At 40.1% G+C, this 14,084-nt stretch overlaps 1 protein-coding gene across 1 annotated transcript in view; it reads right to left on the reverse strand.

Moving 5' to 3' along the window:
* IGF2R (insulin-like growth factor 2 receptor) overlaps window positions 1–13,743 on the reverse strand; it is a gene marked incomplete at its 5' end in the record, with an annotated part of 48,371 nt that extends 34,628 nt beyond the window's left edge. Inside the window, 12 exon segments of the mRNA XM_010024843.1 lie at window positions 203–349; window positions 706–846; window positions 1,256–1,420; window positions 1,810–1,913; window positions 2,773–2,953; window positions 3,112–3,274; window positions 4,757–4,871; window positions 6,677–6,797; window positions 7,872–8,001; window positions 8,400–8,498; window positions 10,730–10,854; window positions 13,610–13,743. Of these exon segments, the coding sequence (XP_010023145.1) occupies window positions 203–349; window positions 706–846; window positions 1,256–1,420; window positions 1,810–1,913; window positions 2,773–2,953; window positions 3,112–3,274; window positions 4,757–4,871; window positions 6,677–6,797; window positions 7,872–8,001; window positions 8,400–8,498; window positions 10,730–10,854; window positions 13,610–13,743 (1,625 nt within the window).
* Window positions 13,744–14,084: the final 341 nt, after the last annotated feature.

The following is a 14,084-nucleotide window of genomic DNA, read 5'->3' on the forward strand; positions in this document are numbered from 1 at the left end:
AGTACTTGTATAAAAGGTGAACTAGCTAAATACCTACAATTACATTGTTATCATCCTAGTTAACAAACTGCAGTGTTTCAGCTTTTGCACAGAAGGAAATAAAAGACAAAGGCACATGCCAATATTTAACATTCACGCCTGAGCATATTTAATAACCTCCAGTTTTAAACTGGATCAGAGAACACGGTGTGGATATTCTCACCTGGTCTGCAAATTAGAGTGATGACAGTTTTGATTTTTTTGTTACCACCACAGCTGTCTCCATTTGAATAGGTAAGTTGAATATTTTCTCCAACCTTTTTAGGAGAAGATAAAAATGTTCCAAGATTCTTACTCTTGTTTTGTTTATCTGTAAAGACAACAAATATGTCACTTTTGTTTCCCTGGAAAAAAGTGAAGTACTGACTAATCAAATGTGGAATCTTAAGAAAGCATATAATTAGGAGTTTGGTTCTACCTCACCAAAACCACACTACAAAGACTGGAGTTCTTTAGTTAGAAAAGGCTACTTGCAGCATTTCTTCATGCTCCTAACTTCTGTTTCCTCAAAGAACTGAAGGCATTCAGGGCAGCCTTCCATTTGCAGAGGAAGTGCTAAGCAAAAAAAAAAACAAAAAAAAAAACCCCACAAAACCCCATAAACAAGCCAAAACCTAAACACAACCAAAAAAAACACCCAAACACACCACACACAAAAAGACTCACCTACAGAACAAATAGCAGCAGCATCTTGACAGCTGGAAGCTCCACCTCTCTTTAACACTTTATGGCAGACATTGATATAATAATGCTTTCTTTCTATCTCCGAAAAGCTACTGTCCACAGCTTCCCAGTTCTGGGCTAACTCTGAAATACACAGGGTCATTAAGAACAAGTCATATGGTTTAGTTGTTGTAGCCTCCTCTCCCCCATGCCAAAATGCCTTTTAGAGAAATAAAACAAAAAACAAAACAAAACAAAACAACCAAACAAAAAGACAAAAAAAAAAAATCCACAAAAACACCACTCCCAAAACCAAAAAACACACACCACATTTAAAACCACACCACTTAGGACGACAGCAACCAAGGCAGTCATGGGTATAACTACTTTCATAAGGCACTCCCTTCTTTTGGGACAAAGGAAGTAAACACTAGTACCCCAGATATTTACTAAGAAGAGCAAAAGCTGATTAATGTCCAACTAAAGGATTTCACTAGAGATGGCATATAAGCTCAGGACAAAAGGAACTGAAAACTAGTTTTCACTGCTATACCTGAACTGCGGATCAGAGGCGACAAGTCATAGTGCTTTCTCTTATCAGTAACTCTGCAAAGCAGATCTTCTTTCTCTTTAACACATGCGTATTTCGTATCCCAAGTGAAAAAATAGGTGCAGTCCACTTCACCAGTAAATACTGGAGTTCCTCTACCATCATTACCTTAACATTGAAGATGGATAAACAGATGTTAGGCTTCCAGAGAGGGAAGGGGAGAAAAGCAAGGAGACTTCAGAACTAGCAATGAGCAAGGAGGATAAAAATCCTTTTGCTGCACAGGACTTGTGGTTGTGGTTTGTTTGGTTTTTCAGGTTTTTTTACTGTTGTTTAAGAAATGAGTCTTTTTTTTATACTTTAATATTCTTGATCAGTCTAAATTCAGAATAGCAGCACAAACAATCCTGCCAGCCACAGAAACTAGTGCTTACTCTAACAATATTTATTCCTTGTGTTGGCTGCGGCTCAAAGCATGCATTCCTTTGAACAGAAGGTGTAACTAGCAAACACAGTATCAAACCCTGAGCAGAGTCATCACAGCTTCTTAAACTCACCTGCTGTTTCATTGCACTCAAAGTTTATGACTGTCATTCTCTGAAAGCCGGAACTACATGGATCCCCATTCGGATAAATTAGAGTGAGATCCCCATCAGAGTATCTGGGTAAAAAGTCAGTTTTAGATAGAAACATGGTATCAGACACAATCATACAGTGTTCTTTACATGACAGAAGCCACACTCCTATTTGTTTATTAATTGTCTCTTTCAAAGGTAAAACAAATGCTTGTTCAACATTAATACTGACATTTCTACTGCAACAAAGGCTTGCAGTCACTGATTTTTCCCGTTATTTTAATGAATTTCTATAGCATTTAAAGCATGCTTTATAGCTACTCTGTAGCGGAGTATCTGTTCCCATTAGTTTATTGCATAGCTCTTTTTGCAGGTGAACAAAGTCATACTTCCTGAAAGATACTCCAGTAAGTCTGGTCATGTGCTTACAAACAGGATGTAGATCATATCTAGGTGAATAATCTCTTCTTTGCAATCTCACACAAACTATTATCCCCATATGCCACTTAGGAATCCTGAGTTTCTTAGTAAAAAATAATTTTTAAGAAATACCACAAAATCCTGGACCTCATTAGTCTTGTATGTGATTAATGCAGAAATGCCCTCTTGTTGAGGACAGCTTCTAAAACATTTGATCCCGATGCCATTTTACATGCAAAACTCAAGGTGGGCAAGAAGAAGCAGCACAGCACAATCTGCGGTTCTGACACCAAAGTCATTGCAACTTTCTTCCCTGTCCAGGCAACAGCACTTACCAATCTCATCTGCTCCTTCATTTACTAATGCTACCCTGGTGTACTGTTAAAGTTTGCCTATAAATAACTGAGCAAAAACACTTGTATTTTGTGTCAAATATTGCTTACATAACAAATAAGGGCATCAAAGAAAGAAACAAAGATCAACCAATCAGACCAGTTAGCAGGGCTAAAGAGCCTTTATACACACCTTAGGGTTTGGTTCTGAAATCTTCCTGCCACTTTTTGCTGGTTATTCAAAGATTTTACTTGGCAAGATGAAGTGTATCCCGTGCTGTCCTTGCAGCTACCTGCAGTGGTTCTCCCACATACATTCAAGTAATAGTAATACTCCCCTTTGTCATCTTTGGCTAAATATGGCGTGACATAATCTGAACGAATAACAAAAGGAAAAGTGTTCTAATACACAGCAGAACAGATGTAAAAACCCAAGTATCTACAGAGGACATTTTTCCCATCTCCAAATATGGAACCAGAAAACTGGCTAGTAACTCCAGCACAAAAAAACCCACAAAAATAGTGAGCTCACCTGGAAGCTGAGTAAGTGGTTGTAAATCAATGGAGACATCATGTTGCTCATTAGTCAGAAGACAGTTCTTACTCTCCAGGTAATCCCTGTGACAGGCATACTCAGTAACCCACTCAATTTCATACCGGCAATTTGTTTTTGCTGTGAGTTTGGGACCTGCACTCTGATACAGAAGTGAACAGAACTTAAATTACAAAGTAGAGACTTTTTTGAAATATAATCTTTAAGGCAACAGTATCACATTCCTCTAGAGTCAGTAATGACTAATTTAATCTGTAATTTGCTTAAGAGGTGCAAACATTGTCTGTAGCCTTTCAGAAACAGGTGTTGAGAAGAAATAAAACAGCTCTTACTAATCATGTGGCAAACTATTAAGGTAAAGTATCAGGCATTAGCAGAAGGACAGCAGAAGTAACAGTACTTTAAAAAGCACTTTTTTTTTTTAACATGTTGACAAAAGCAGAGATATGTGATCCCAAATTGCTAAGCACAGCTTGAATTAGTGTTTGCCTCTGAGGAGTCCTCAAAGAAGAGAGCAGAGATCAACTGTTCTCTGAAGGAAAAGCAGCCTCTTAGACACTAGTGGTTTAGCAGCTTCGATTCCCTCAGTCCAAATCAAGACTGAACAACAATTGGGAATCCTTTAGCCAACACTTCTGGCAGATGTTTTCTGTAGTGAATTTTTTTTGCACCTTTGGTAGAAGGGGTAATCTTGGTTTTCCTCACTTTTAAATGAAAGATTTAGAAATCAACTTTGTCACGTAATTCTGTATTTCTGCCACCCACCTAAAACAACAGGCAGATACACATAAAAGTACCAGGTAAGTTCCAGGCACAAGAAACATTATTAATACTACTCTTACTGTGAGCGTGCATAATTGCAGTGAGGAATTGCAAAGTGGTATCAGAGAAAGGCCTATGTTTGTTTCTGCAGCAAATACGGTGAAGTATAGTATCTATCTAGGTCAGATTACGGACAATACGTTAAAACTGAAAACTAGCCAGACAAGAGTCACTAACCTGCAACCAGAAACACTACGATATGAAATAGCAGAGCATTAGCAATAACCTCTCTGGTCCAATTCAAGAAGTGTGGGTTGCTGAGATTATCCAGCATCAGAGAGTGACCATCATACAGCATTCAAACTAGGCTAAAACCTTGTCCTGTAAAACTGACCTGCTGCTTAACACTAAAGATTTTAATTTAAGTTAAAAGGAGTTCAGGAGCCTGCTTAGTCAGTGACAGGCTTCTGTCATGCAACACCTATTAGCTATTTTTTTTTCCTCAGAAAGGCCAGATTAATGAAGAAACCAGCCTGAGTGATGATGGAAGAGTGCTCATTAGCTAGCAAACCTCTGTGCTAGCGATTAACACTATACTAACTCTGTCCTATTCTCAGAGGACAGCTTTGAACCCAGAAAAGGGCAGCCAAATTCACCAAAACAAGAAAGAACACATCCCTGGGGAAATACTATTAAAGTTATTATTTCTGAAGTTCTAGAAGCGTTTTTGAAGAGTATATTTAGGATCTCACACCCTTCATGGCTGAATTTCTATTCTCTTCAGCCCTGAATAAAAATGAAAGATAATGCACACAAAAGTTAAAGACCAACCATTTAACACAAACTAAAACAGTAAAGTTACCTCTTCTCCCCTCTTTGATGGGCAAACAAAAGTGATCGTCACTGCTGGGTTATGGCCTAGGCAGAAGTGTGGCTTTTCTTCATCACTATATATTTTCTCATAACTCAATACCAGCCTAGAAATAGAAAATGGCAAACCAAAAATACAAATCAGATGCTGTGCACTGTACAGAAAAAGAATGTTCTTGAAAGAACATTCACTCTTTGCTGGATACCCAGGCAGAATATATCGAAGTAGTCCTGCTCTTGAAAGCAATTTTTATGGAGGTCTTTATTCCTTTAATCTTACAGTTAACCAAAATAAAGATTAAAACAGTCACAGCAAAATTACTTACTACAGCATCTTCTTGCACTCCAGTTAAGGCTGCTGAATGCCTCGTAACCCATACTGTAACAAGAACTTGGCTGATAATTACAAGAATACTCCCAGCTTTGTTCCCAAACTGCTGGAGATCAGATGTGATAAACAGTCTTGTAACTTTTGGAAGTAATAACCATTTGTGTTTACCACATTTCTATACCACCTCTGCCCCCAGAATTAAGACAAACTCATTAGCAAATTGACAGGAGCAAGGCAACTGGGACAAATCAAGGAAGCAGGAGCTGGAGAATGAAACACGATAACTACCTGACAGGGAGAGACAAATGACATGATGGCTTGGGATGGGTGAACTAGGAGACCAACACAACTAAGCATTACTGTTCTATGTAGCCTAACAGGCACAAGACTCATAGAAGGGTAACAGGCTAGCTATACCTCTAACTGGCCTCTCTATACCTTTAGGACACAGATATACACAATCCCCTTACTCCCTTCTCAGGCCACTCTAGTCTGAGCATGTACAGTGAGTTTTCCTCAAGCAGTTAAGAGCTGTTCGACCCTAACAGAGATAAGATAAAGTGCTTGCTAAGCACTTCTACAGAGTACTTGTTCCACTTTAATACGAGAACAAGCTTGTGCTTCATCAGATATAAGCTTCTGCCTTGGTACAGAACACCTCAGCCATTTGTTTCATGCTGGGGGAAAGGCCAGGAGGAAGAACTAAACTTCATTTACAAACCAAAAAGAAAACCCTCCACCTTATCTGACAGGCCAGAACCTTCACCCTCCCTGTTATTAACCTGGTTTATTCTGCTTGTTTTCTTCAGCTTGCATCTGAGACAGAGTACAACAGAAATCAACAGGTTCTATTGACCCTACAGACAAGGCAAGCAGGCTCAGATGACCTGAAGCTCAGAAAGATCAGCATATTCAGTAAGCCCCTGAGCCACCCTGGGTTGTTGGGGGGGGTGGTGGGGTGTTGGTGGTTTTTTGTTTGGCTGGTTTTCTTTCAAGCTACACTTCCAGCACAAAAGGCTGCAAACAGAACAGAGGCAACAGGCATCAAGGAAACAGTTTTTCCCAGTCCCAGCTCTGCCACCACTAGGAACAATTGCATTGCTTACCTATTTCTTCTATTAAGAACTCATCAGCACAAAAATACAGAAGGAACACATCCATCCTTATTCTCAACTTCCGAAGTACTTCTGGGTAATAGGCTGAGCCAAATGCAGCACATCAACCCACAGAGGCCAAATGCATTTACACTATGGGCCCTTAGACAGCAGGCAGATGCGGTCAAATCTCAGCCTTCTGCTTGTGAGCAGAGAGCAGCAACTATCTCTCACTTCTAAGAGTTTTGCAGTTCTGTAAAGACGAGTCTCTCAACGAAGAAGAAAATTTGCTCTGTTATGGCAGTACAACAGGACTCCTGAAAAAGACTTTGCCCTGCCAATATTTGAAGATTTTTTCTGCCAATGCTTCAATATGGAAGTGGTATTCATGTTAACTGTAAGAAGACTCATCTGTTACAGCGACTGCTTTTCCCAACCCAGATGACTGACAAGTGTTCCCAGAAGCATCACCACAAAAATTACATACCTGTCTTTGTCATGAAGTTTCAGCTGTTCCTTTGGATGGCCAACATCATACACCTGACCTTCATGTAACAAGCAGGCAGCACTGCCAGCAGGGCAGTTTCTGGTTTCTTCACCTGACCTTCCTGTTACAGAATATAGAAAAGAGTACATAGGACTCAGTTTCTAAACCCTGCTCTACCTGAAGTATCTTGCCATTTTACCTGTGGCTCACCATTCATTGCTTTACCTTTTTCTAAAAATACCTTTCAAACAGGTTACATTAAAATATGAAACTGACAAGACAAAACCTGAAGTGCTTGTGTTTGCTGCCCCATTTTTGGACAGCAAATTCATTCTTCCTGCCAAAGTAGCTGCAGCTAGTTACTAGTTGCTAGTACAGCTGCTGGATGCACAGGGCTTTGAGAACTTCTAAAGCATGCCAAGTATTTTGTTTCTTCCCCAACACCAAAATTATACCCAGTGATGAGTAACCCTTCTCACAAGGAAGTTGTTTTTCCCCCCTCCTTTGTTTCTTGTAAACCATCTCATTCAAAGCTGCCAGCAACAAGTTTCAGAGTAGAGGGATTTTTAAAAGAATAGACCTGCCACTAAAACTGGAAGCATTAAACCCTTAATAGGGACATAAAATACATATTTAACTGCAGAGTGAAAACCACAGCAGGATGTATACAGCTAAACTAGTCTTTTCAGCAAGTTTCAAATGAGTGATTTTAGTGGTTTAATTCCTTACATATATAATCTCCCAACTGACATGAAAGCGCTAGCTATGCACCATTACTCACCCAAGCACCTAAACACTATTTTAGATACATCAAGACATTTACCTCAAACTAAGCAACAGTCTGAATTGGAACTCAATGTATTAAATGTAGAGCACATGAAGTGCTATAAACCATCTTGGTCCTATTTGGCAGCAAATAGAAGCAGCTACAAGACAAGCTGAGCTCTCCCACTCAGCCCCGCTTATGCCAGCTTTTCTAAGAGTACTTGCCCGTCTCTGAACACCTCAGTAGTCAGAGAATAAAACTCGGCTTAACAGAGAGCAGCCTTCAAATCATCAAAAGTAGCTTGAAACAATAGTGCAAGTCCTAAAATACTGAGCTCTGATCACATGAGAAACTCAACTGAGGCACTGGAAAAGAACCACACTACTAAAAATGTATACTCCAACAGGTGACACAATCAAGCATTCATACCTAAGTCCCTGCAGATGTTTATGAATAAGGAATCGTCATCGGAGTCATCCACCAAGTAGTGTCCTGGAACTTGGATGAGAGGATTCAAGTCATGTTTCTTCAAATCTTCATCAAACACATAGCAAGGAACCTAGAACAACAACAAAAATATTACTTGCAATCCTTGCTACATAAGTAAGGAGAAGTTATGAACAGGCATATATAGGGCTAAGTTAATACGTGGAAAAGGTTTTTCTTCTGGAAGCTCAAATATTAAATCTAGATATGTTGACTAAAATGAGGCATCCAAAGTTAGACTGTTCTGCTCTATCTTTTAGAATAGAGTTTTACTATAAACAACCACCCAAATCAAAAAAGAGGTTGAAGAGTTACTTAAAATTCTCAGCTCCACCAACTTCAACAGATGCTTTATATGCTTACAAAAACGTTAGCTTTATGGAGGTTGTTGGAATTCCTCGGGGGTGGGGGCAGATGGTTAGAACAAAATGGGCAGAAGATAAACTCCTGTGTGGACAGTACATAGATTACCTCTTTCACAGGTTTAAACAAGTCTTTCTTGCAAGCCACTGAGGTCCTCCATTCAAAATAGTGCACACAGTCTGTTGCTGTTACAAATTCAGGCGTGCCCTATTTAAAGGAGAAAGAAATAATTATTTTGAAAACAAACTTCAGTTTTATTTTACAACTGTAGACAGAAAGAACTTCATTCAAGTGATTAAGAAAAACAGAACACAGCACGTCAAAAGAACAAGGGCATAGAGTTTCTTAGTAGCACTTGTTAAGAAACAGTTTGTTGGTAAACTCAGGAAGATGCAGTGTGCCAAATCCTTCTCAGTCTGCATATGCTCCAATTCTCAAATTAACATGTGTCACCCCTAATATGCAGTAATTGTACTACATCTTTTAGGAAAGCGCTCACTATGCCAACTGATATTGGCAGAAGCACCAGCCACATCTAGTAACTAGAAAGGAAAACACTAATACAAACATGTATAAACTGGTGAAGAGCAAGGCAATGCATGGTTTACCTCTTCACTGCCTGCAGAGAAGACTGATTAGCAGTCTCGTCTACTACACAGAAAGAGTAACTCTGACCTCAGCTACTTATTTTTTATAGGCTCATGTTACACACACCTCTCTCTTTTCCAAGATGGAGGTTCTACCACGGTTCAGGGCTAGAAGTGTTAGTAAATGTCTCTACTTACATGAAGACAACAAACAGATTTTTCCACTCTCCCTCCACCACCTCAGCTAAAAGCACTACAGCATATTTAAACTGATTCCCTCCCTGTTTAACCTGCCATAAAAGTATAACAAAATCATAGAATCATAGAATCATAGCCATGAGCAGGGACACCACACGCTATGTTGCCCAAGGCTCTGTCCAGCCTGGCCTTAAACTCCTCCAGGGTTGGAGCATTCACAACTTCCTTGGGCAACCTATTCCAGTGCCTCACCACCCTCACTGTGAAGAACTTCTCCCTTATATCTAACCTAAAGGTCCCCTGTTTAAGTTTAAAGCCATTACCCCCTGTCCTACCACTAGAGTCCCTAATGAAGAGTCCATCTACAATCCTTCTACTGTCACATAAAGAATAGGCGATAAAACTATACGAGGTAGCAGAAGTTTGAAGATAATTATGATCTATCTGCTTTTATACAGTTGAGCAATAATTTAAAGAGTCTTCTGCAGAAACAGAACAGGAAGCTCTGCTGCACTGGCACTGTGTTTGAATTGGCTACATTTCTAAGAGAGGGTGTGCAATAGCATGATCAGTGCCAACTACAGCACTAATAACTACTTATCTCTGGTACAGAAATATGTAAACTGATCATGATCTGTACAGAATACCAAGCTGTGGTATCACTTTAGGTGTGGAAGGTGTAACTCCAAAAGCACGTGGAGGTGAACTGCATACATACACGCCCATAGGAACTTTTGGGGGATCTCCATTCACACTTCAAGCAGATGCTGGGGAGGGACTCTTCATTAGGGACTCTAGTGGTAGGACAAGGAGTAATGGCTTTAAACTTAAACAGGGGAAGTTTAGGTTAGATAAAAGGAAGAAATTCTTCACAGTGAGGTTTGTGGAGCACTGGAATAGGTTGCCCAAGGAAGTTGTGAATGCTCCAACCCTGGAGGTGTTCAAGGCCAGGCTGGACAGAGCCTAGGGAGATATAGTTTAGTGTGTGGTGTCCCTGCTCATGGCAGGGGGGTTGGAACTAGATGACCTTAAGGTCCTTTCCAACCCTAACTATTCTATGATTCTATGATTCTCACAAACAGCTACTGCCCCAGAAGCCCAGCTGGACTTCTGTAAGCACTGTTAGATCAATGATGTGCAGATAAAACCTAAAGCTTACTGTTGTCAGCTATGCTGACCCATAGCAGAGGTCAGTCATTCTCTTCAATGCTGTTCTATTAAACAGCCATGCTAGGTCCACAGCTTGGGCACAGCCAACAATTAAACAATAGCTCTCATTGTTACAGCACCCTGTAAACTGTTGACTTTTTCCTCCACATTATGCTATTAAAATACTAGAGTGCAATCCCTGTAAAAACACTAAAGACCAAAAGAACCCGTGATGAAAGCCAAGATGCAGATCTGCAACTGTTTTCTACCAAGACTGAATTTTGAAAGCCACAGTAGTTCATGACATTAACTTGATACTAAAATATAACTGGCTTGTCCTTACACTGTTGTCCTGGGTTCAGCTACAGCAGTCATTTTTTTCTCCTTCACGACAACTGTGAAGCTCAGTAATTAGTATGTCCATGAGTACAGCATTCTCCTTAAAAAGCAAGTTAGAAGTACATGCCATTTCCACTGAAGATAAGAACACATATTCAGACTTACCAGTGTCTTCCCACATAGGAAGTTAATGTTGCTTTGAATCTGATGCTGACTGCCTTGCTGCAAGCACTGTTCCGTAGCGTTGAGTTCCAGAAGAGTTTTAGAAACTTTATGCAAGTCTAAGTCACCTATGGTTTATTAAAAAAAAAAAAAAAACAAAAACAAAAAAGAGGGAAGTCATCATAATACAGTGCCTCCAAAGAAGCTCAACAGACAGGCTCCAATTTCAAGCACTGAGCAGCACAAGACATAGGAGCCCACCTGAAGACAGTCTGTGAACAGAGTACAGCTGAAGACCTCCCTTGCAGTTCTTGAGATTTGGAAGACTAGATACAAATTAAGATAGTGTTTGACATCTCTAATCACACAAACTCTCTCAAAGTTTTTTAGCAAACACTTTGAATCTTAAGAAGCCCAGCAAGAGGTGCCACTACAAACTAGTCACTGCCTTAGGAACAACAGCTAAGGGGCTCCATCAGAAAACTGTTACCAACTAGTTAAAGCTGAAGAGCTTTTTATAAGAAAGGCCTTTGGGGTCTCAACGCCAACCCTGGTATGCCACACTGACACTCAGCTAATGTTAGCCACAAGGCTTGCCATGGATATAGACTGACTACTGTCACAGCATATGGCTTTAGCCCCTGTCAAAGCTGGGAGCAACAAACAGAACCAATCCTACAGCTGTCACCCCTTGTATAGCTGATATTTAAAAACAAAACCATTGTTTGCAGTGAAATGTTCTCCCTGAAAGAATGAAGAAGAGATATGATTAAGCCAGTATTTGAAGAATGCTCCCAACTTAGCAAAGTTTATCAGCTGGCAAATTGCCTTACTCCACATCAAAGCCCTTCAGCTGCACTCAGCTCACAAGTAATCTCACATTAGCTAGATTGCTTGAGGACAGGTACGTGGCTCAGCTGTTCCAGGTAACTGGAATCTACACTGGGAGTCTACTGCCTAGACATGGATCAGAGAGTCATCTTTTTTTTTTCAGACAAGCAAGAAACTTGACAACCAATTCACATGATCTCAACTCAGCGTGACGGTGCCAAAGCTCCAGCGCAACTACCGGCATCATGAAGTATGGTACGCATCACTAAGTCTCAGACTAACCATGAACAAGAACAAAACGTAGATAACTTGACTAACAAAACAAAGGAAGATTCAATGCTAATGTTAACTGAACTGCCTTGATTTCTAAATTTACTGCAACGTGGTTAAAAACATACCTCACTTGAACAGGATTTGCAGCTTAACCCTTGAGAGTCAGTTCAAACAGCCTTTGCAAGACTTAGTTACGATTGTTGCCAAATCCTTTTCCACCCAATAGCAGGCAATAAAACACTCAAGGTTGCATACAGTGGAATATCTGATACTGCTCACGGTCATCAACCAGCTCTGTTCTCCTTTCCACTTTCCACAAGAAGCATGGAACACAACCTACACAAGCTTCTAGGGAAAACAGGCTTCCTCAAGCTCTCTCAACCTGCCACATTGCAGTCTCTGTCAAAAAAGCATGTTAAAACAGATGTCCAGATGCTGCTTCCTTTTCTAATCCACAGGCAACTGAAGCCTCAAAAATATGAGCCAAGACCCACATCAGCAGAACATTTTAGGAATAAGACACACTAACAACATCAAGTGGTCTGAGATGTCACGCTCCTGAGAGTAGAGGATGCTCCTACATGTAATTGCAGTTTGAACTCAAATGTAATCTAACCAGTCACCCCAGAAAACTCTGGAGCTTGGATATACTGCACTACAGAAAAAAAAAAACAACCCATGAAGCCACAAACTGAGATATACTTTTATTCATGCACACACTGATTTTATAAGCCTGGATCACAACACTAGCAGTTTGTTTGAAAAGCACTGATTGACCACAGTCTCAAACCAAAGTATCTCTACAGTTAATGGAGATGTGTGTGGAGAATGGAGGCCATCTAGCTGTTCTGCATCTGCTCAGACATTTTTACTGAAGACTCACAGCTTCTCATAAGAGCTGTCTGCCAATAGAAGGCAAGATTGGCAAGCATGTTAAATTCAGATCTGCAGGTACTAAGAGGCAGTCTGAAGAGATACTGCTCTTTAGAAAGCTATTGCTTTATTATATTAGACGTTAACAGCCATCAGAAAACTGCTTCATCAGTATTCATATATTGTTGTTTCATTAGCTGAAGCACAGAAGCAACCTTGAAAGTGACAAACATCCACGAAAATAAGCACACAAATGCTGTTCAGAGCACAAGATGCTTCTGACTGATGAAATCACGTGCAAGCACATGTATAGGGATATGTCAGTTTCATATTTAGATCAGCATGAGGAAGTCCACCACTCCTCCGAATACCAAGGACATGTGTGAACTACTGAAGCAGGCACCAGATTTGACAGGTGAAAGTGAAACAGAGTACTGCATGTAATTGACTTCCTTTCTGTGTATAAACAACTTAAACATGACATCCCAGAAACTTAGCAATACTCAAAGATTGCATTGCAGAGAGTAATCTGACTCTGAACAAAGAGGTTGTGGTACAGTTTAGAACTGTAACTCAAGCTTTATCCTGTGTTCAGTATCAAGCTTCGAACAAGGCTGTGCACAGTGCCTATCCTGCCACACGTAGACACATTTATTTCTACTTGCATAGTTTCACACTAGATTACAGTTAACTAGATAGTAAGTTTCACTGTCCTGTGAAGTGATTATCTACAATCAGATCACATTTTCCTATATCTCCAGAAAAACTGCAACAGAAAAGAAATTTTACACTGTTCTGAGAAGAAAAAAAGTAAGTCTTTGCTAACACATCAAAGTTTGCAGTAGTTGTAAGACCATCCATTATCATGACTGAACTACTTATGAGGAAAGACACTTGTTTACTTACCTACAGACAGATAGGTCTTCCCATTGATGTCATATGCACAGACTGCACTTGATCTTCCACACTCTTCAACACCATAACAGAGGTTTATTTTATAAAGCACGTGTCTGTCTGCATCAATTGCTTCCCATGTGTAACTGAAAATAAAAACAAGCCTGTCAGTATTCATACTGACTGCACTGCCACCCTCTAGACACCAGCTGCTGAAATAACCAAGTTATAAAGTTGAGCACACCACCAACTTGAGTTTCATATGTGTTCTATATCCATAAATATCAGAAATAATTGTTCTTGTGTCAAAGCCCAGAACAAAACAGATTCAACCGCTTGAGGAGCATATATTGGGTCCATTTTCCCATTTTCTTGAACACCTGTCATGGTTTAACCCTAGCTGGCAGCCATGCAACCACTTGCTCACTTTCCTCTTCACCCCCTCCCTGGTAAAACCCTTGGGATGAGATAAGAACAGTTTAATATT

The sequence above is a fragment of the Nestor notabilis genome, unplaced genomic scaffold (assembly GCF_000696875.1).
Source record: "Nestor notabilis isolate BGI_N333 unplaced genomic scaffold, ASM69687v1 scaffold8032, whole genome shotgun sequence".
NCBI classification, from domain to species: domain Eukaryota; kingdom Metazoa; phylum Chordata; class Aves; order Psittaciformes; family Psittacidae; genus Nestor; species Nestor notabilis.